Source organism: Lutzomyia longipalpis, chromosome 2, assembly GCF_024334085.1.
Source record: "Lutzomyia longipalpis isolate SR_M1_2022 chromosome 2, ASM2433408v1".
Lineage (NCBI taxonomy): Eukaryota > Metazoa > Arthropoda > Insecta > Diptera > Psychodidae > Lutzomyia > Lutzomyia longipalpis.
This window is the reverse complement of record NC_074708.1, coordinates 11,897,884-11,922,551: the sequence shown is the minus strand read 5'-3', so window position 1 is coordinate 11,922,551 and position 24,668 is coordinate 11,897,884. Positions and strand designations below refer to the sequence as shown.

General features: G+C 33.8%; 1 protein-coding gene across 1 annotated transcript; it reads left to right on the top strand.

The window, feature by feature from the left end:
• Positions 1-193: 193 nt before the first annotated feature.
• On the top strand, positions 194-22,399 carry LOC129790665 (rho guanine nucleotide exchange factor 6). Its single transcript, XM_055828290.1, has 10 exons — positions 194-381; positions 8,652-9,069; positions 9,214-9,414; positions 11,129-11,327; positions 11,627-11,848; positions 15,144-15,389; positions 15,634-16,241; positions 18,160-19,493; positions 20,247-20,499; positions 22,223-22,399. The coding sequence occupies exons 2-10, from the start codon at positions 8,732-8,734 to the stop codon at positions 22,224-22,226; spliced, it is 3,405 nt and encodes a 1,134-aa protein (XP_055684265.1). The 5' UTR covers positions 194-381; positions 8,652-8,731; the 3' UTR covers positions 22,227-22,399.
• The last annotated feature ends 2,269 nt before the right edge of the window (positions 22,400-24,668 follow it).

Here is a 24,668-nt window from a genome sequence, read left to right as displayed (position 1 = left end):
ATTTTTAGCTTAAATTGGAGTAATTGTGTTATTTTTATTCAAAAGACCAAAATAGTCATATCAGGGTTAACAAAGACACCTCATCGTGCAATCGTCATAAAAATCTCGCGATAAAATGAAGAATCCTCGTACGCGAAGGTGCTGGGAATTTCTATTGGGACGATGAAACATCCCCATATTCGTATATGAAAATAAGGTTGTGTACGTGTGCTGTGTGCAAGTGTGCGTGAAAATTCGTGGATAATTTTGACGAGAACGCTTTTCTCTCCGAGTTTTTCCCCAGAAAATTGTGTTAAAATGCATGGAAATGGTGAAATGTGTTTGCTGTGATGTGTACAAAAGGGTGCCGCAGTGTCCGGAAAAGTGAATCGTGCGAAAGGAGTAAGTTTTTCACAACTTTACGCAGAAATTTTATTTTCAGCATTTTATTCCTTCCACTTTTCACATTGAATATTTCGGCTGTGATGGTTTGTTTATTTTTATCAAAATTCTAATAATAATTAGCTGTGCTGTGTGCGAACGGACCACACGACACTTTATTGCATATTTTGAGGGGGGAAAGGAGCTCTGCGTGCGTGCAGGATTCCCATGCCGGGGAGCTCCTTGTCCGTCCATCAACTTCCATGACCCTTTGTGTCTTCCTTGTCTCCTTGTCTTCGTCTCCTTTATTCCCTTTTACAGGGAGAAAAGAAGACTAATTTGATATCTTTGTGCACACAGGATTATTCCCCTTTGGTCTCTTCACGCACAGTGAAAACGCCCTTACCGGAAATTCCCATGTTGGGGGCTAAAAATAGCCCAAAACTCCCTTCACTTAGCCGCTCTCCAGTAATAAGGGAAATACCTGGAAAACCCCCTTCTTGCTTTGAGAGATTCAAGAAAATCAAAGAAACGTCACACGAGGGATGAGAATTCTTCAGAACACCACACGAGACGTCTCTAAATTTAGCCAATTTGGTCCAGTCCGCTTCACGATGCTCTCTGTTGTAGCATAATGCCGCATACGAGTGGCAACATCAATTGTTAGACGACCCAGAGAACGTAACTCAATCCGGCATTCATCTCTTCCACTGAATGTTGGCGCAAATTGTTCCATTCTGCTCGGATATTTGCAAGAAATCCCCATCAGCACGACGTATCCTCATTCTAAGGCTTTGAAAATTTCATCAGAATCATGAAAAATGAAATTTTGGAAATTTTCATGAATATTTGATTTTTTGTTGAAATTTTGACGGATTTTGGAGTTAGAATTTTACGATAATTAGGTGAATATGATACTTTTTTTTTATTTAGCAATCTCAAGGTTTGTTTCCTGAATTAGACTTCTTTTAACATCGTAAGGACCGTAAAGAATCCAGTAGTGGATGGAATGACGCGAAAATAATTTTTAGGAGTTTTTTTGTTTAAGAACAAATTAGACAGTTTTGGCCAAAAATCCGATTTTTTAATTTTTGGTTTTACGTCTTTCCTAATCCTGAGAGTCCTTGGGAATGTCCTGGGGCCGTATTATGTAACTCTTCGAGGCTGGGTGGCCCATAAGAAATGTACAGCCACCCAGCACTAGGAGAGTTACATAATACGGGCCCTGCATTGGTTTTGACTCAAAAGTACAAATTAACTAGCTAAAATTCGGCAATTTCAAAAACAAACTATGGGTTGGCCGTTGGGAATTTAATAGATTTTAGTACTTCTTTAAGCCTATTTGTCTGATTTCGTATAATCGTTAGCCGGTATTCTGGAATTAAGATTAATTTCTTGATTGCATAAAGCTTAAAAAGTTGTAAGATTAAATAAAATAACTTGAATTGATTTTTTAAACCAATTTCTGACTTTTGTCGTTACGATACCTGGGAGATTTTTTTGGATTAGCTGCATAATTTCGTTTTTATTTCATTTAAAAAAAATTTATACTTAACATAAACCTTGATTTTGAGGATTTTGATAACAATTGGTTGAAATAATTCTTCAACAAAAAACAAAGAAAATTTAGGAAATTGTTTTGTTCGAGTCAGATTAATTTTTATGAGTGATTAAACAACATTTTTTTTAAGCTTTACGGCCCCAGCCTTTTCAAGCCATAACGCGGATTAGACAACCTTAAAGAGTCCTAACTTTGAAATAGTATTTAAGAAGTTACACGACCAAAAAATTCCTGATTGTTTTCCATATATTTCTTTTGCTAAGAACTAATATTCCTGAAGTTTTTGTTCTAAGCTTCTAGATATCGGCAAAAATTGGTTAAGCAAGAGTTTTTTCTGCGCTTTTTACCTGCTTTTTTTTTTAGCTAGACAATTTTTCTTTTGAGAGCTAGAAATTTTTAGAATTCATAAAGTTAAGTTTTCTGAAGTAGGTCTTTCAGTCATAATTTCTTTCTCCTGATTCTTTTCTGAATAGTTCAGTAGCTTCTGATTCAGGACATCGAGATCTTATCAATTTTCTTTTATCTCTTATATTTGTTTGATCTATTCAAATTTTTATATATAGAACGTCAATGTGCCATGGTTTTGAGGTTAAAAGTACTAATTTTTAGACCTCAATTCTTTTTTATTTATACTTTAAGAAAGAATAATAAGGCCAAAAATACTTCAATCTTGTAAATTGTATGAAAATATTTTTATAGAATCAACAACATTCTATACAAAATATTTGAATTTTAGTACACCTGTTCTAAAACATAAAAAAGTCTTTTATAGTAATTGAGTACTAAATTCTATTTTGGCTTCTAACCAACTTCTATTTGGGTCATACTATTCAAAAAATTCTTTCATTTATTCTTTTGATAAAAATGGTAAAAATGTATGGAAATTTTGAAAACTATTCAGACCCAGATAAGTCATTCTTTCAGTAATATTTCAGTGAAATTTTCCTTCCCAATCACCCCTGTTGATATTGCACCATAAACTGTGGGTGCTGAAAGATTGGCCAATAAAGTTGAATAGCCTCGAGTGAATTTGTAATTCGTTCTGTTTGCAATTTCACACTCAAATACTCATCTTTCCCAGCACGTGGGTGGCAAATTCAATTACACAAATAGAGCCAACACACAAATTTATTTTATTCTCACGCAAACACAAGTGGTGTTGTACCGCCAAAAAAGGCCCTTTTATTTAAGAATTCAAAAAGAGACTTTTTGCTGGAAAATTTAGAGAAAGTTTATGAGGTTCACCTTCTGCGTTAATCACGGGGGAAAGAATGGGAGTGAAAAGAGGGAAATTTTTGTATGTAATAAGTGGCTGTACGACACGAAAAATATGCCAAATTTATAATTGGAACCATGCCAAGGAAAGCACAGCTTAGATGAGAGAAGGAAGGTGTTGGATTGTGTTGTGATTTTTGCATTCTGTGCACATTGTAAGCACGACAAAACGATCTGATCAGAGGAAGATTATTATGTACAATAGTTTGTATATAATATGGCGGAAGTCTGGAGTTTTCTTCTTGTGTAAAATGGGAAACATCACATCCAGAATTTTCCCTTTCTGGGCGCAAGAAAATTGCAATAAATTGCTTACAAAACTGTTTTTGAACACAAAATGTTATGTTGTTTTAATATTTTGCCCCCACTCTCATGCTGTTGTGCATTTTAAATGAAAACCCACTCAATTATTCCAACACAAATTGCATTTTGAGGCGCAATTTTGGCAGCAAAAGGTACACATTATTGATTGTTTTAAATTGTATACTTTTGGGAGCAATGATGAGTATTCAAAAGATATATTTTTCAGCAACAATTATTGCTTGTAATTGTTTTTAATTATTTACGCGTGTGCCAAGGGGACAGAGTTTTGCGTCATTTTGTTCTTAATTAATTTTCCCACTAGATGGCTCTACTGTGAAGAGATTGGCCCTCTAGATTGGAATTTATTTATAATGGAAAATAGAATTTTTTACTTACTAAATTAATGAATCTTTATTCAGAACTTCATAAGACATTAAAATTTTATTTAATTTCCTCACTAAATGGCTAGAGGGCTGAAAAAATCGAATTTTCAACTCATTAAATGTTATTTAGTTTTGCTTCAAAATTTCATGAAAATTTGAAACTCTATTGTGAAAAGATTTACTCTCTGAAATGAATTTTTTAAAGATATCGAATTTTTAGCTTACTCAACGATTAGACTGAAATTTTGTTTGAAAACTTCGTGAAATTTTGTAGTCCTAATAAATTTAAATTTGGCCGTCCGTCTAGAAGGGAATTTATTTTTAACAGAAAACAGAATTTTTAGCTTTCCTTCAATACTTTATTAAACTATCTTTTTTGGATTTTCCTACTTGAAAGCGTTGCTGAAATATTTTCCTGCTAGAGGGAGTTCTTTTGAATTAAAGTAGAATTTACTAATTAATTAAAAACCAATAAGTTTTGTTTTCAGACTTCATAAAACTGATCCCTTAAGTTTAATTAATTTCGTGGCATTTTTTTCTCCACAAGATGGCACTGCTGTAACAGCTTGGCCCTCTGGAGGAAAATTTAACAAGAAATCAATGAAATTTTAAGTCTTCAAAGAGACATTAAACTTTTAATTAAAACTTCATGAAACTTTTGAATTTCAACGAGAAAATAACTTAAAGTTTAACTGCTTGTAACTTTGTTCTTTAACGTGTCATGCTATTACGTGCAAAACTCCTCTTAATGCTGCTGAAACTCTCAACGTGCCTCAGATACTGTGAAAGACACATTTCTCGCTATAATTAATCATTCTGGACATTTTTCAGCCGGTGTGTGAGTCTCTCTTGTCACGTCACAGACTTTAAAGTGATTCAGAACAAGAATCATTTTCAATCTGATACATTTTCCAGGCAAAAAAAAGCTTCAATGTGGAAACTTTCAACAAAAATGAATTGGTATCAATTTAGCAATAATGTAGCTGCATATTCGATTCAATTTACAAAATGAATTGAATGACAAAAGTTTTCACATTAAATTGGAAAAACTTTCCCAGAATGAAAGTAAAGAATTTTCACGCTTTATTGAAAATTCATTGGTTCAATGCGCTTGTCTCATTAAATTTTTATGCCTTATCCTTGCAAACGAGCTGAAAATTCCCTTCGATGGTGAATAAATTAAGATGAACTTCACCCTTTCATGCCAAGAATCTGTCTTGAGCCATTTCTCAGCCATTGTTGCAATTAAGGGATGGTCACGTTATTTTGGAAACTCTACAGGAACAAAATGGCCAAAATGTGAGAATTTCAAATAAATTTTTTGAGCACAAAAATTTATTTTCTAAATCAAAAATACTGAATTCTTATCAGTATTTGGCCATTTAACAAGAGTGCAAGCAGATTTCAAAATTTTGGTTTAAAAATTGGCTTGAAAATCGCTCTTAAAAGTCCCCGAGTTTCAAAAATAACGTGACCATCCCTTAATTACCTTCCCCTCCCCCCATACTTTGAAACTTTGTGGGCAATCCTCAACAGCTCGTTTGGCATGAGAATATTTGACGATTGAGCCGTTTAAAAAGCACTTCTGGGCGAAAATTGATGAAATCATCAATGGGTTTTTGGTTTGTACTCTATGTGTTTTATGCTCTCCTTTGCTGCTAAAGTGTATTGTCAATGGGAAAGTTATATTGTGCAACAGAGAGGGGGAATGTGGGTGAAATGTTCAACGAATTGGCATTGAAAGGTCGCTCATAAAATGCTCAATCATCCCACATGTCCAGTCTTACATAATACTTCATCCATCGATGACGCTTGAATGAGGTATTGCAAAATATTTCGTCTCGTACTTTGGTGTTTTTTTTTTGGTTGTAGTTGTTGTCCTACAGGGTGATCTGTAATAAAAATTCCTTTCTAATATTCCAACGATTTTTAAAATTTGAATTTAAACAGTTTTAACGAAAGAATTAGTTAAGTGCCAACGTATTGTTCAATTTTAAAAATGACGTTTGGGGGCAAAATGTATCTTCTTCAGGTCTATGACAGAAAACAGTAGTAGGAGTAATCAGAGAAAGTATTTATTTGTCTGAACACTCTAAAAGTCAAAATAAAATTATTTCTAAACTAAAAATTACGTCAAAATATCCTAAAAGCAGAGATTTTCTATTAAAAAGCGGCAAATATTCGAAATTAAGTGTCAAACGTTTGAACACACTAAAAATTTTCACCATAAAATTTTAGTTAAATGAATTTAAGAGAAGTCTACGAGAAAACCGAAATTTTTTAGTTTTTTTTAAACGAAATTTCAATTTTCTCAATGAGTTCACCGTAAATTTTTACTAAATGTTGGTTATTTTTAACGAAATTTCTTATTAAAATATCTGTTTAATTTTTACTTTTTATTGCAATAAATCAATTCTAATTTCATTTGAAGCTTATATTGGCTTCCATTTCATAATTGATTTTCATATTCATTGGTAATCAGCATAATTATGCTTTTCCCAAAAAAAAAAAAATACGCGAGAGCGAAAAACTCGAAAAACTTTACGTTTTCACTCAATTGCGGCTTAATTGCAAATGATAATACACAACTTAGAAGAATTGAAGCACTCTGCATAGAAAAAAAAAACTGGAGAAGTTTCGTACTTTTAAGGATGAAAATAAAATATTTTCTTCAGTTTACAGGAAATTTATGTTCAAAAAGACTAAAATTTTGTTAAATTTTACTAAATTTCTACGTAAGAGAGGGCGGGGCTAATAGAGTCACTTAAGGGTTTGGAAAAACCTAAAATATCATATTTCCTAGCTAGATAGAACAAAATGATCTGAGAAAGAGTTGTAGGGCAGTAAATTTCCTAAAGAAATGAGCTATACATGTAGAATAGTTTATTAAATGGGTAAAGAGGTTGATGGTACATGAGGTGATTTTTCTTTCGTCACAAATTTTCACGGCTTATCTTTGCACTTGTCGTCTAATCTCTCTCTGATGTTCTCACACACTCTACTCTGATTTTGATTTCAAATTCTAATATTCCCACATACATTTCACTTTATCTGTTTGGGAAATATGATATTTTGAGCTTTTTCTAAACCCTTAAGTGACTTTTTTAACCCCGGTCTCCCCTAATGATTAAAAAACTAAGAAAATAAGGTTTTTTTTTTTACTAAAAATAATTAAGTATAACAACTTCGTAAAAAAAAGATTATGAAAATTATTTAATTGAACTATATTCTTAGGAAATTTACTGGTTTGATGTTCAAAAATTTTTTTTTAAAAATATTAAATTATTAAATTTACGTTGAATTTACCAGCAAATTAACTAAAATTCTTTATAGTGGGAAGATAAACCTCAAATGTTAGAGAAAAATGACAAACTATGCAATCGCTGTTTTAGACAGGAAATATCGTATCAAAATAGGGAACTCTACAGCAGATTCGATAATTGCTATTACAAGTAGCGAAATATATAAAACGTTAATTTACTTTCGGACAGTTTTTTTTTCTTAAATCTGATTGTGATTAATCGGTGAAAGTTTATTCTAAAGAATTAAACTAATTTTATTCATTAAGTTTTTTGATTGATTTATTTATCCTATTTTTTCTGGAGCTATAATTTCTTTTAAAAGATGGATTTTAAATTAAAAATATTTATCCAAATCGGACAAGTTGTTTTTTTTGCAATTTATTTCTGAACTAAACCCCTGAAAGAACATGGTTTGAATATCAACTATAATATTAGTTCGAACTAGAACCGTTCAATTTTTATTCAAATAAGAAAAAAATCAAATTTTAAAATAGATTTTTAATAATTATTTTTTTCTTTAATTTTCTGATTAATAATTTTTTTCAAGAAATTCAAAAAAGAATCAAAAGATTTTTTTAGTGTGAAATTGAGTTAATTATCTATATAATAAAGAAAGGTCTGTTTGTTGGTAATCTTCGTGTCTGTACAGCTATACAAATCTACACCGTTTGACCGATCGCGATGAAATTTGGTACAGAGGCTCCTTATATCAGGCGCTTTCGAGTGGCCGTATTCATTTTCCCCCCAAAGCCCCCCTTCGGGTAGCCCCCATATAACTCTCATGCAGTTTTTGCGAATTTTTGAATTTGGCGCCGGAAATGTTGTATGAAAATGATTTCTTCTCTTTGCAAATTTTTTCTTTTGGGATCGATAAGTGGCCCAAATCTGCCTTTAAACCATCATAATTTATTTTCTCTCTGAAATTTGCGCGAAGCGCAACAAATCCCCGCGAAGCGGGGCGAGGTAAATTGGAGCGAAGCGACAATTTACCTCGTTTTTAAATAAAATTTTATTACATTTTCCGGGAAATTCTGATGCATCCTCTTTTATTATTAGTACATTATATGAAGCAAAAGTTCAATAACACATTTCACCACAATTTCGTGAAGAGACGAAGAGGAAGAGAGACAGAGTGAAGGTCTTTTTATCCGGCGGCAAATGCTTATATTGTATGGCATTGTGTGGAAAAATCAATGCCAGACTTTCCGATTAACCATCATCCTCTGCTATATATATTGAAGCTTCTGGTGCGATGCTTCTCTTTTCTTTTTTCTTTTTTTTTCGTAGTTTTCAGCTTTTTGTGGCTGAAGAAGCATAAATAAACATTTTCCCACCTATCTATCTAAATTCATCCAGAGTGGATTCCAGAAAGGAAAAAAAAATTGAAGAAATGAGTGCAGAAAGGTAAACATGAAGGTTTTATTATTTTTCAATTTCTCTCCTCTCCACCCCCGCCTTGGCCATCAGTCGTGTGGTGATCGTCCATCAGTGGAGAAGTGGCTGTGGTGGAGGTGTCTGTGACTGGAAGACACGTCTGGGAGACAAGGATGGAGACTCCGTACACGGTGCAAGCGGAGTACTCCTTCAAGGGGTCCAACAATGATGAATTGTGCTTCAAGAAGGGGGACATTATAACGGTGACTCAGCGCGAGGAGGGTGGCTGGTGGGAGGGTACCCTGGGCGACAAGACAGGGTGGTTTCCGAGCAATTACGTCAAGGAGTACAAGACCCCATTGCCCCCAGCTGAGACCATTAGACCACCGGAGGAGATTCAAGCGAGTCGTTCCCTCGTACTCAATGATCTGCTCGAGAGTGAAAGGGCTCACGTGGCGGAGATTCGGGGACTCCTTGAGAATTTCCTGGAGCCACTTAGTAACAGTCAAATGTGAGTTTGATGCCCTTTCCTCACCCCCCCCCCCTCTGCGTCCTCCTTGCCCATAAGAAGGGTGGATGGGGGGTGGATTTCGTGACTATGAGCAATTTTTCACATTCAATTTTCTTTCTGTTTGATTCTTTCTCCCTGTGGTAGATTATCATCCGACGAATACGCTCAACTTATGTGTAATTTTGTAGAAATTGTAGAAATTCACGAGGATCTTTTGTTAAACATTGAAGACTGCAACGATCGTGTTGGGAAATTATTTCTATCGAAGGCATCAGTGATTAAGAATAGCCATCAGGCCTATTGTGCGGCTCATCCACGTGCCATAGTTATTTTGGATAAATATAAGTGAGTATTATTCTTTTCAAGGGAAAAATTCGCAGAATGAAAAAAATAACGGAACTTTTTTCAAGAAACATGCGAAACCAAAAATTTCAAAATAGTTCCACAAAATGATTGGAACTTGAAAAGAAATATTTTGCTGAATGAAAATATTGACAAAAGACAAGAAACTAGCAAAAATGTTTCGTAGAATATGATGTTTCGTAAACAATCTTGCGAAACACAAGACACCGAGATAATTGAAGAACTATTAAAAAATATATATTTAGCTAAATGGAGAAATTCATAAATAAATAATAGAATTACGAGAAACTATTAAAAAATTCAAGGAATTAAAAAAAAATCCACTGAATGTCATAAATCGTAAAAAGTTCCTTGGAACATGAGAAACATGAAGAAAATTTTATTAAAACTTTGAAAATTTCTAAACTAATTTTAATTATAATCAAAATAAAATTCTAATTAGTTTAAATCAAGTTTCACGAACAACGAGAAACATGAAAAATATATCAAAGCGTGAAACATCCTAAACTTTAGTTTCGTCAAAGAAAAGGTTTAAAAAATCTCAACATAAAACATGCGAAATACAAAAAAAAAGATTCTTTAATAAATTCGAAACTGAAGTTCTGGAAAAAAATACATTACAAAAAAAATCTTAACTAGTTCCGCAAAGCACAAGATTTAAAGAAATTCGAAACATGAAACACGGAAAAGTATACATAATTTACAAAAAAAAAATCTTTTGTTCCGTAATCACAAGATTTCAAATGAAATTGATTTATTTAAGAGAATAAGTTCTGCGAAAAATTAATAAATTTCACATCATTAACCCTTTCGCGTTTTTTGGGTCATACGCTAACTCAAACGTGAAACATTTTATTTTCCCAGTTTTTTATTAACTCAATTGTTTTTCACAGTTAGAAATGTATGAATTTCACACAAAAAAGTCGAAGAAGACGTTGAGCCTGAAAAATGTCTTCTGAGATCATTCATAGAATAAATATCGTGATAAAATAACACATGTTTCACATTGGACGCGAAAGGGTTAACCAACGTTCAACGTGAAAAATAAAAACATTGAAACATGCGCTCTTTTATCACGTTATTTATTCTATGAATGCTCTCAGAGAATATTTTTCAGGAAAAATGTCTTCTTTAACTTCTTCTGCGTAGATTACGCACGTTAATTACTAACTAGGAAATTACAATTGAAATCATAAAATTTGGAAAAATAAAATGTTTCACGTTTGGGTCTACGTATGACCCAAAAAACACGAAAGGGTTAAACATGTGAAACAAGAAACAAAAATTCTCCAAAAACGTATAAAAAATCTGAATTTTGGACCTAATTCAGCGACCAAGAAACCCTTGAAATATTTGATTTTTTTTTACTGAAATTTCAAGATTTCAGGTGAATTTCAAGGGTTTCTTTGTCGCTGAATAAGGCACTTTATTCTGTAAAAATACAAAAACATAAAATATTGAAACAAAACACAAGAAACACTAATAAAAGTTTCACATAACGTAAAAAATTCTAAGATCTTTCTTAAAATATTAAGAACTCATAAATCTAATCAAAACACGAGAAACACGACAAAAAATGTTCCGTACAATGTAATAAATTCGCAAATGACGAAACATGCGAAACATTAAAAAGATTCCACAGGAAGCTTTTAAAAAAATCAGCCCCAAAGCTAATATTTTGCTTAATTTTTGCCAGAGATGATCTGGAGACTTTTATGGAGCGCCAGGGAGCTGCCTCCCCGGGGCTCTTGGTCCTAACGACGGGCCTTTCGAAACCCTTTCGTCGCCTAGAGAAGTATTCGGCAATGCTGCAGGAGTTGGAGCGGCACATGGAGAGTGGGCATCCCGATCGAGGGGATACTCAACGCAGTGTGGCCGTTTACAAAGATATTGCCGTGAGTTTTGAAATAGAGAGATTTTTCTTTTTTTTTGGGACCTGGGGCTGTATTCTCTAAGAGTGAAAAACTCTCGTGATAAACTCCCGAAGGCTTTTTGTGGGGAAAAAGTGAGGAAACCTTCACGTAAGCGTGATCTAATAAAAATAATGCATCTGTGATAAACTCCCGTAAGATTTTCCCGGTTTTCACATTTCTTCTAAAGCTCTTAAGCCTTCAGGAGTTTATCACGGGAGTTTTTCAATCATAGAGAATTCATGGCCTGATGAAGAAAGTTTTTTTTTTCTCTCCACGCGCAGTCTACTTGTGCTGCAACACGAAGGCAGAAGGAGTTGGAACTGCAAGTGCTGACTGGTCCAGTACGAGGGTGGCAGGGACAGGAATTGAGCACAATGGGGGATATAATTCACATGGGAAGTGTTGCTGTTGGGCCTGATCATCGTGATCGCTATTTTGTCCTCTTCCCACAGACGCTGCTCATTCTCAGTGTGAGCCAGAGGATGAGTGCATTTATTTACGAGGTAAGAGTCATTAAATTCCCTGACATTGTGTCCTTTTTGTTCCCCCTTTTCTCCCTGCTACGGCGGAACATCAAAATGTGAATGATGTTTACGCAGAACGCGGCAGTCTTGTGTGGAGTGAATCATGAATTATGACTCCCAGTGTTGATTAATGAGTACGCGAGACGAACACATCGCACCACGTTTTTTTATGGGCGCGAAGGAGCTTTTTTTCTCTTCTAACACGCCTCTTGTTTATTTCAATTGAATTTTCTTCTTTTTTTTCTATGGGAGTTTAGAAGAAAAAATAATCACATCTTGTGGAAGACTAAACAGTATTAAGAAAAAAATGTACTGGTAAGCTGACCAAGCTTACGGGAGCTGTGTTTCTTTCAGTGTACCAATTTTGTGAGAGCAAACTAGAACGCGAATTAATTTAAATACGCGCAAAGTCGGGAAAAGTTGAAAAGTCATACCCTAAGAAATGTTTGGAAGGCCATATCTCGAGAACGGATCCATAGATTTTCGTAAATTTTTCTTTGTTTGAAAGGTCTTGAAATCAGCTATAACATATCGAAAAATGAAAAAAAATTATGTCGCCATTTTCGAAAAATTCGAGTTCGAAATTTTCGAAAACTTTGTTTTTGACTTTAGCGCCTCTTGCGGTCATTTCTCGAAATTCCAATGTTCTAGACATTTGTAGGGTTTCTCGAAACCTTTCATTTGCGCTTGAGTTGATCAAGATCGGACTTGTAGAACCCGAGATATGACATGCCAACTTTGGAAGGCTATATCTCGAGAACGGATCCATAGATTTTCTTCATTTTTGGCATGAAGCTAGATAATATGGTCAGCTACAACATATCAAAAAATGAAAAAAAATTATGTCGTCGTTTTCGAGATATTCATCGAAAACTCATCGAAAATTTTGTTTTTGATTTTTGGCCCCCTAGCGGTCACTTTTGAAACTTCGGATGTTCTAGAGAGTTGTAGGGTTTGTTGAGATCTTTCATTTGAGCCCGGGTTGATCAAAATCGGTCAAGCCGTTTTCGAGTTATGGCCGATTTTTGATAAAAAATTGTTGTGGCCATATTGACTAAACGGCTTGACCGATTTTCGAAAATGAGGTATCGTTGGAAAGCTCTTGATGGCCCCTACAACATATCAAAATTTCAGCCCTCTAGCTATAATAGCGGCTGAGATATAGCGAAAACAAAATTTTGAGGTTATTCAAAATGGCGGACGGGGGGGTGGGGGGGTGGATTTGACCTCATAATCGGATTTCTTCAGGTCGATATTTAAACTTTTCCGTTTACCGCAAGTCTCTATCTATTACGGTTCTCTTGCAATTTAAGTTTATGATCCGGCCGGACGGACGGACGGACGGACGGCCGGCCGGAAAAATTTTTTTTTTGGCGCATACGTTTTTTGGAATGTGGGGACCCTAATTCGTGCTCATCCCAAGTTTGAGCCCGATCTGACGACTTTCGATTTTGCTCGGTACACAAAAGCTGTGTCTGAAAGAAACACAGCTAAAACATTTTCTTCCGTAGAAAAGTCAATTGGATTTACTCTCAATTAATTTGAACTTGATCTCAATGACTGCCAACCACAGAATTGTTTTAAAGTTTGAAATTCAATTAAGATTTGAAACAGAAGGAGAAATTTTCATAAAATTAATGAAATTTAATAAAAAGAATTTACACTGTTATGAAAAAGAGTTCCTTGGAAATAACAGTGTACAAAGGGGCGCAGAGGTTTCCCTAAAAAAATCCCTTCCTTTTGCACCCTCTTCTGTGCCTCTTGAACGAAGGAAGGAGAAGCAATCGAAGGGGAAAGTATTGGTGATGTGACGACGTGAACCAAATTCACAATGGGGTGTGATGTTTTAATGCTGATTGCCTTTAAACATGTTGACATACATTAACGCCATCAGCGACAAGTATATTCTTACTTATATAGGACAAGGTGGGGAATTTTTGGCTGAATATTGATTTTCTCAATGCTGAAGAAGTCTGAGAAAAATTTAAAATTACCTTTAGGGGTGGAATTGGTGTAAAAATCAGGAGTTATGTTATTTTTATGGCATTTTGGAGATAAAAAGCGATTGAGAATTCGCTATAAAATTGACAAGCAGCGCCCTCGGTTGATAGGAATGCCTGTAGTGGTAAATAACGAAAGATTAGAAGTTTATAGCTATTATAGCTTAGATATCTTATCCAAGACACATTTTGCTATAAAGAATGAAAGTTTTTGATAACCTAACAATATTTTTCTTAAAATTAAATTTGTTTTCAAATAATTCTAAATGTGTTGAATATAAGTTTAAATGGTCAATCATATAAGTAAACTTTTTTATATCTTGTCAGTGTTACAATGATAAAATATCAAAACTTTTTATAGCACAAGATAAAATGAAAGTTTTTATAGAACTGTGGTGATGTAATAATGACGTACAGCCCAAATAACTAGAAATAATAAGACAAAGAATAATTTTTTAGATTTATCAAAAGATAAAAAAAAAGTTGTAGACTTTTTAAAAATTATTAGCAAAGACACATTTCCTAAAAACATAATACAGGAGTTAAAAAAAATGTACAAAGTATTTATTTTTACTATAAATACTCACTGTGAATTCAAACGAAATTATATTCAAAATTGAAATAACTGGCCGTTTCTGTAATTATATATGACGTCGTAATACAAAATTTCAGTTTCTTTAGGTTTATATCTAGGATGCCATAATATTTTTTCTTAGGATCCAATATTTTACAAAAGGCTCTGAATAATTAGAAAAATGGTGAAAATTATTTCCAAAAAAAATTCGATAAATTCTTTTTGAAAAAAATGATTTGTCAAACTCTGCATTTATATTCATATACCTTATATTTTATCTAAAGATAATAAAAATAGGAAAAAGCTCTGCGTGTTAAAAAAAAAACAGGGTCAGAAAAGATAATGATTTTTTTTTATAAAGTTTTCATACAATTCGATTACAAAACATTATTTATTTCAAGATTAATTATTAATTTGTTTTTGGTTCATGTCCAGGGTGCCATAATTTTTTATCTAAAAATGAGAAAAATAAGTAAAAGGTGTGTGTGATAAAAACAGAGTCAGAAAAGACAATCATTTTTTTATAAAATTTTCGTACAATTCGATTACAAAAGATTATTTATTTCAAGATAAACTATAAATTTGTTCTAGGTTCATGTCCAGGGTGCCATAAATTTTCCTTCTTTAGATTTTTTTTATGAATTACTTTCAACAGAATCAAAGGAATAATTTTAAATTTTTTTAAAATAAAAAAAAACAGGGTAAATTGCCTCTGACGAATATCGTGGTGAAACGCCTCGAAGATTCGGGAACGATAAAGAATGCCTTTGAATTGAGTGCACCCCTAATTGAGCGAATTGTGGCTGTGTGTCAGGGGCCATCGGAGGCAAACAAATGGGTTGATCTTCTATCGCCATTCTCCAATTCCCTCCGGCGACCGGGTGTGGATCTCAAGAGAACAATTGGAAGCAATTCATCTGTAAATGCTCCTCATCCTCCGCCTCATGTAAGTTATTTTTTCTTTCTCTTATAAATCTTCTTTGAATATTTTATAAAAATAGTTTTATTGGATGAAATGTTGAGGAGACAAAAAAAAACGAATCCAAGAAAATTTATAAATGATGAGTTGAAGAAGTTTTGAAAAAAAAATCTGTGCGGGGGAGAAAATTGAGAAATTGATGGATGGTTGTGTGGTGCGCGAGAACTAATGGCCAATATCTAAAGTTCTAAATGTTACAATATGTATACAGAATGTCACACCACTCGACATACGTGGGTATTGCACAAGAAACTCGGTAATTTCTTACAATTTGGCACGTGTCGATTACCAACCAACATTCCCACCCAAATCCTATCCGCCAACAGCGCCCTATGCCCGTCTCAATGAGCACTTTGCGCAGCACGTGAAGAAGGGCAAATTGACGAGGTACCTCGTAAAAGCACTGCTCTATCCGGAATTTCGACGAGACTACGACACATCCACCATTGTCATGCGGAGGCGACACAGAACGACAATTAGGATGCTGCGAAAAAAGTCCACGGGGAGTAGTGAGGATAAGAATAATCTCTCACGTCAGGATGCCTTTGAGTGTCTCTCGTCGTCGAGTGAGAGCTGTAGTACTGGGTCAACGGCCAGTAATCCCTTTGGGCTCATTCGGTACTTTACGGGGAAACGTCTGACGGACACAAGTCGCGAAAGGACGCACTATGAGACGTTCATTGATCACGGCATTGAAGCGGATTGCACAAAAGACATCTTCGACGAAGTGGAGAAGCGACGTCGTCCCGAAGAAAGGAAGTGCAGTGTGGTGGAAATAAAGCGAAACATCGATGGAAATGTTCATAGTTGTTTGCTAAAGTGAGTGAACACAAAATGAAGGATAAATTTGGGATGATTGGGTGTTTAAGGAGAATTGCAAAGTGATTTTTTTATGGGAGAAACATCCCATAAAATAATTTAATTTTTAAGGCTTATTGAAGCTTGAAAATTTTCTTTTTGTTACGGTTCATTCAAGGGATGATTTTAAATTAATAAATCCTTAAAAATTCTTTCAAATTAATCCCTAAAAATCAGAGAAAGATTAACATGATTTTATGACCAATCACTCTGCGAAATAAGAAGTAAAGGCCTTATAAACTCGAAGAAATTACAGCTAAATGGAAAAAAATGATAAAGGGCCTAATTTACAGGATTTTCATAGGACAAAACTTCAAAAAAAAAACCTTCAACAGTTACATTTTAGGTTTTTGGTGTTCTACAATGAAAAATAATTTGAGATTTAATAGGCATATTTTTTTACCATAAAAATATTTTTGCTATAATCTGATATAATTTTTTTTTGCTATAAAACCTCTGATTAACCCCTCATCTTTGATTAAAACTTGGGGTGAATTTTAAAAGTTCTGTATTTTATAATTATTCGAGGCTGACCTTTATAGCCAACGCACATTTTGTGCTATAAAAGATACAAGTTTTTCCAATTCGATTATTGATTAATGAGAGAAATAAGACGTAAGTATTATAAATACCTTATAAATTCGAAGAAATTACAGCTAAAATGGAAAAAAAACGATGAAGGGCCTAATTTATAGAATTTTTATAGGACAATACTTTAAAAAAAAAAACTTCAACAGTTATAATTTAGATTTTTGGTGTTTTATAAAGAAATTATAATTTGAGATTTAATATGCCTATTTTTTACCATAAAAAATATTTTTGCTATAATTTGATATAATTTGTTTGCTATAAAACCTCTGATTAGCTCTTCGTCTTCGAAATAAAATTGTTAAGGTGAATTTTAAAAGCTCTGCAGTTGCGGCTATTTATGGTTACAGTCTGACCTTTATAGCCAAGACACATTTTGTGCTATAAAAGACCTAAGTTTTTCCAATTTGATTATTAATTAGTGAGATATAAGTGAATTTTAACAGAAACAAAACAATTATTTTGTTTCTCATGAAATTCTTGAACGATTCTGCTTATTTTTATTGCATTTCAACGTATCTAACGGGTGTATGCCATAATGTGTCTAGACTAAAATATTTGCCATTAAAAATTATTTTTCAATAATGCAAAATGTTTTTAATAATTTAAAAGAAATTAATAGAATTTCTTGCAGATTCTATCTAAAATTTGTTTTACACAAATAAAAATATATTTGAAATGTTTTAAAGAAATTTTATGGGAAGTTCAATGCAAAGGAATTTATGCGTTTCTGTATGAGAAAACACCCATATTCGAATAAATAATCGAGATATGCGTTTTCTTTTAGAACGTTCTTGAACGAATAAGAATTGTCTTAAGAGTTTCTCATTTTTTTTTTATAGAGATAACCTAGGAAGAGATGTCAAAAGAATTGATTAAAAATGTTAACAATGACGTCACAATTGTGATTTTTCTCTCTTCCTACTCTGTTTCTGCTTTTAAGTTACTTCTGTAGCATTAACAGGCATCGTTTGAGGTTCTTTTCATCATGGCTGTGTAATAATGACGAATTAAGAGAGGACATTGGATTTAAAGTGACAAAGAACACAATTGTGACGTCATTGTTTGCATTTTTAAGCAAATCTTTCCAAAATCACTCAAATAGTGATCTTTTTGCTTACATTTTTATATTAGATTACTTCTGAACACGATAAATTCTCGCGAGAATTCATAGAATTTTTGCAATTCACTCCTACACTCACCTCCCAAGTATCACCCTGCAAAGTGATGTTCACTTACTTTTTCAAAGTAAAAAAAGAAAATCAAAACTTTTTGGGGTTTTGCAATTTAGGCAATTTACGGAATTGGAAGCGATTGATATGGCACTGAGAGATTCATTGGTGGTGTGCTCAAAGCCACTGCGGATGGCACAGCAGCTATCATCGTCGGGGGAGAGTGTGGTGCATCTGTCGACGGCACGTCTCAATTTGGGGGCTATTAAGCAACAGTCGGAGGCATCGGAAGTCTCCAGTTTCGAGCACGCACTCCCGAATGGGCGGATGGCGTGTGAGAATTTGCTAAAATTGGACGATTCCATGCCGCTGTGTAGCAATCTCAAGCCCAGAAATCCCATTGAGGAGAGGCACAGTATGCCAACACTTTTTGTTGGCAATCGCTTCAATAACTCCTCCCCCACGGAAATCTACATACCCTCGTGGCGCGATCGCCAAACGGGTGGTGGGATGGAGGAGACGCGGATGAAGGCAAAACATTCCACGTCAATTGAATTACCACAAGTATCACTTGTGCAGCTGCCCGATCAAGTGGCAGCGGAGATTATGTATAATCTCCATGGTGATGGTGATAGTGGGGAGGTGATAGTTAAGCCACCAAGTATGTTTCGGGGTGGTTCGTGCGATGGGGCAGCAGTATTACTCAGTAGGGAGGTATCACCCTTCGCGAAGCACTCAATTAATTCGGATTTACGCATGAGCGTGAACAAGGAGCGTCGGGAGCGTCGTTCGGTGCGTCGGTGTGTGAGTTCGCATTTTGTGAGACTAACCAACAGTGATACCCCCGCAGTACACCCGCATGAGTGTGGATGCAAGAAAAATTCAACGCATAGCCCACGATCGAGTGATTCCGGCATGGCGGGTAGCTATACGATAGCACGATCGCCGGAGCCACCAAAAACCAAAGGATCGCACGATGTTTGCGATCGCCGGGAGTTGCGACATTCACGATCGAGTCACAATCTCGGGCGATATCCACACGTGAGTGTTGCTGCTTCGAAGGTGGAGGAGGATTTTACGGATAGCGGGCAGTATGGGGATAGTGGTTTACTCAAGGATGACGAAGTGATGAATTTTCTCGAACTATCAACAAGTCGGGAGACTTTTGAGACTCAACTACGACGATCACCAATTCAACGATCGCGATCGTATGACAATCTACCCGTTCCGTTGGAGTTTACCGATAGTACGAGTAGTGTTGTTGTTGTGCAAGTGCCAGAGGATGGGGAAGAGAAGAAAATCTTCCGGGCGGGCCTGTATGCGCATTGGTGGAAGAAGGAAAAATTACCGAGCAACGTTCTGCGTGGGATCGCGTGCGATCGTCCCAAAGAAACTCACGGTGATCATGGTGATCATGTTGGTTTTGGTGGTGGCTCACACGGAGGGGCTTCAGGCAAGAATTCGTGGTGTTTTCCTTTTTATTTTCTCTTTGCAATTTGTTGACTTTCTCTCTTTTTTTTAATTTCCTTTTCAATTTTTTTTAATTCATAAAAGATCGAGTGAAGATCACCACAATTTACACACAAGAGCGTCAATAACTGAATGGCTAAAATTTTTATTACATTTTCTCTGTTTTTTACTCAATTTCATAATTCATTTTAACTGTTTTTTTGTATTTTTTATTTATTTTTTCCTTTCACGATCTTGCTTGTAATTTTTCGCGATCCGGAACTTTTTTCTCGTAATGCTTTGCATTTTTTTCTTTTTGTGTAATAATTTCTCTCATCGTAATATGCCTGAGCCCCTCTTAAAGTCATGACATTTGTATAAAAAACAACCATGTTGATCAACATCTTCCTCTACTAATCCCACCATGATCATCAGAAGCCAGTCATTTCGACAAGAGATTACAAAAGATTAATCAAATAAGAAGAAAAAAAAATGTTGAATCTTTTGTAAGAAAAAAATCACAAACAGAGACACATCAGCATCACATTAAACATTTTTTTCTTGTGGTATGCTGACTAACTAAAAGGAGTTTTCTTGTTCTATTTCTCTCTTATTTTTTTCCTTGAGTTGTGTGTCGTCGCGTTGTGTTGTTTTAAGCTCTGAATTAACAAGAAGAAAATGAGCCACAAAAGCTCGTCAGGAAGGCCAAAAGGGCGCGCACAGACTGACGTCTTGTTTGTATTGTTTGGTCATTTAGATGTCTCCGCCGCCGTCTCTTGGAGGAAGTCATCAAAGTCGCGTCACAACGCCCATTCACATGTCTCAACACAAACGCAGTCACTCCTTCAATCATCATCTAACGTTCAATCAGCTGCAGAAGCAGCAACAGGCACAGCCGCAGCATCCACATCCAGCACCACCACTTCCGCCCAGTCATCATCCCATTCAGCCAAAGGACATCACCAATCAGTCACTGGTGGTGCAAAACGAAAAGAGCGTCAACCCAAAAGGTAAGAAAGAATGGAAGTTAATCTTAAGGGGTGTTTGTTAAGTCAATTTGTTGACTTTGAGGGAAATTATCATTTTCAGCAATTTGAATGGTTTAAATTCAGCAACTATTTAAACGATTCAGTTTGAATCAAATATTCAAAGTCAGAAAAAATAAATAAATTCAGCAACTGCATAATGAATTCAGCAACTGAATAATGAATTCAGCGCTTGAATAAAAAGATTCAGTTTGAATTAAATGTTCAGAATCAGAAAAATAAATAAATTCAGCAACTAAATAATGAATTCAGCGCTTGAACAAAAATAAATTCAGCGCCTGATTTAAAAATGTAGTAAAATAATTCAACAAATTACTGGAAAATTCACCATTTAAATTAAAAATTCAGAAGCTGAATAGAAAAACAAAACATCTGAATAATAAATGAAATGCTTGATTTAAAGATTCAGCAGCTGATTTAAAAAAAAAATAGGAAAATAATTCATTAATAAGCAATTCAGCAACAGAATAAACTTCAGTGGCTGAATAAAAATTTGGAGATTGAATAAAATATTCAGCAACTGTTTGAACAATTCAGCAGAAGAATAAACTATTCAGCAACTAAATCAATAACAATTGATTTTTAAATTCAGCGCTTGAATAAAAAAAAAATCACAAACTTATTTAAAAATTGAGTAAATAACAACTTAACGAAGAATTCAGCAAATTAATAGAAAATTCTATAACAGAATAAACTTTCAATTGAACTATTCAGCAAAGAAAATTTACAATTCAGCAATTCATAAATTCAGTGTTAGAATGAAAGAATCAGGAGCTTAGTTAAAGAATCCACAACTGATTAATAAGTAAGGCGTTTAAGATATTCAGCAATCGATTTAATTTAGTAAAATACTCAGAGCAACTGACTAAAAAGAAATTAACAAATAAATTAATTTCTTTGACAAATAGAGAAAAATTCTGCACAAAACAATACTTTAAAAAATTCATCAGATTAATTTAGATTCAGCAACTTTAGCAACTGAATATTCAGTAAAAATTTAAATCTGTATTTTCTAAATCAATTTAAAAGAAAAGTATAAAATTCTGAATAATTATCAGTCAACATTCAAAATCAGCAAATTTTTCAATATTCAGCGAATTCAGCTGATTGTTACTTTAACACCTGGTGGACAAAACAGGTACTCGCTGCCAAATTGATTTTTTTAAAGCATCACAGAATTTACAGATTGACAGATTCCTCAAAATAAAATTTGGAAAAACGTTTTCTTTTTGAGTGAAAATTAAGGTCAAACTTTGAGGTTAGGGTTTTAAGTCCTCCAAGTGTAAATCAGTTGCTGAATTGTTTATTGATTTGCTGAATTATAATAATTTTCGTATTTTTCTTTTAGTTCTTTTTCTTTTTATTTTTGTTAAGTTGCTGAATTTTTATTTAGTTGCCTAAAATTTCTATTTTTCTTTGCATTAAATTTAATTTTTTAATGACATTCTTAATGTAAAAATTTTATTTTTTTTTATTAATTAAAAGAAGTTTTTTTTTCGTAAAATTTAAAGAAAAAAATGTCCTTTGAAGCCATTCAATTTTTATCTATTTATTTGGAAAGCAAAGTTCAATTGGAAGAATAAATCAACAAACTCCCCCAAATTAACTTTTAATTAAATAGTAAAACGTCCCTTTCAATTAATCCTTGACGTTACAGCATTGATTTGCAATTTCCTCCCTTTTGCAGCTAATTGGAGCATTACAAATTTACGTCCAGCCCCTCCGTCGCGAATGTCAGTTCAGGGTGGAATTGTTGCCCCCCGGAAGGATCCACCGACGTACGAGGAGGACGCTCTCGTGCTTAGGGTGATTGAGAGCTACTGTGCCGCATATCAGAGCACCTCTCGCAACACAATGCATTCAGGTGAGTCCCAATTCAGAGTCTTTCAACCCCATTTGTTTTGTAATCAATTTGAACGCAGCTTTATTTGCTCCACCACCACCCCCTTTTTCACTTTATTTTGTTCATTTAATTTCTGATCAATGAAGAAGTGTTGATTTTTGTCATTTAATTTACATCTGAAAAGAGTTAAATTTGGAGACAGACACCACTGATTATTTATTTATTTTTTCATTTCCTCATAAGCCTCACTTTACTGACACAATTTAATGGAAAAGTTGGTTTATTTTTGCAATTTTAATTTATCCCTCAAAACTAATATTCCAAACACATTGACGCGAAGAAATTGAAGCAATTTTGCGTACATTCACCTTTTTTGGCGGCTTCTATTCACGTGACACATGGATTGCCGTTAATTTATGTTGATTAATTCCTGTTTAAGCTTTTATTTACATGTTTTATGTTTTATTTTTACTTTCTTTTTTTCTTTTTGGTTAATTAATCTTTACTCAACCCACTTGTTTTACTTCTAAGTTATTCTTCTTAGGAAAGAAAAATCATTTTGGTTTTAGTTTGTAAGTTTTATATATTTTTTTTATTATACTTAATATTACTTTGTAAGTTTTAACAAGAATGAAATGAAAAAAAAAAAGACAAATTGGTTATAACATTAATAAAAGAAAATTAAGAAATTGGTTATTAGGCACAATTTACAAAGAACTAAAAGGCAATGAATAAAAGAGAATAAACATGCTAACATATTCGCACAAAACATGCAATTAAAAATACTAAATTTAATAAATTTCTTTATTGGCATGTACATATACATAAAAAAATGAGATTGGGGGAAAATAAATAGATAAAAATTAAGGAAAAAAGGTTAAAGATATAAAGAAAAAAAAAGAAGAATGCAAAAAACCTAATATTTAGTCAAAACAAATTAAGTTAAAATAAGGAAATAGATTAGAATGTTATAATTTTGTAATTTTAGATATTCTTTGTACCACTATCTTGTTGATTTATGAACCTACATATAGTTTTTTGTCACAGCTTCTTATTTCTCTCCTCTTTTTTGGTTTTTAGTTATTATTTTGCACTTTTTTTTATAATTTTTCACACCACAAAATATGTTACAATGTGCTTGAACTCTATGTGAACTTAGAGATTTCATAGTTTTTACTACCTTAAAAGATGAGTGAGATATTTCGCAAAAATGTTTTAAAAAAATTAGGAAATGAGGCTTAATATTTACCGATATTCTATTGATAAACATTGCTTCACTTCATAGAAAACTCTCAAGAATTGCAAATTGGGATGTAGTGGATTACGTCCTTCTCGGACCATCCTAGGATGCGTTTGAACCAACCCATTGTCTCCTCAGCTAACGGTCCTGGAAGCACGTAGTCCTACACTTCTCTGTAGCCTCACTTGATTGATTTAAAAAGGAAATTGTTGACCAACTTATCCGAATAAATCTTGTATGACCATTTCTAAGTCTGTTAAGGATAATCTGTATCTTCCAGTCCATTGCTTTTGGATTTTTGCGAGTTAGATTTTACTTTGACTTAGTTGTCAATCCTTCCAATTCATTTTGCCGTTCATTTCTATTGGGAACATAGTTTTCGGAAAATTCAATTATGTTTATATCAGAATATACTACTTAGAAGTCTTTTTCTTCTTACTACCGTTGAAAAAAGATAGTCATGACCATTCAGACTTCAGACAACTATCGGTCAAGATATTGCTACCTGGTATTGTATAGATGTTTCATCAACAATTAGGGCATGGTAGACGTAACCCTAATTGATTTATTCATTGATTCTGCTTTACTAAACTAAACTTTTTACCTTGAAATGCATTGTTTGAACGTTTTCATTCTATACCGTTTGATCATCTGACTAAGAATATAGTTTAAGAAAAATTGAAAAAGAATCTTCATTACGAGACAACGCCTTCCCTTGAGTTTTATTATAAAACCAGAAAATATTTCCTTTTCACATTTTTGGATTTTTGTCTTTGTAAGAGTATTTTTAACTCCTGCCTATATGTTGTAGTACATTTTGACAGAAGATTACTATTCTTTTGGTCTCATCTGGCTTCTTTTTCTTAAATTTTCTCAATTATACAAATTTCAATTCAGCTGGATTGTTCTGGTCGCAAAAAATTATATCTTCAAGGATCTGTTTCTGAAATTCTTGCGGAAAGCTAACTTTTCAATTGATTTACCACTGATTCCGACTATGACGGAGTAATCAAGACCTAATCTGCTTCGCTATAACTTAGGGTGTTTTAT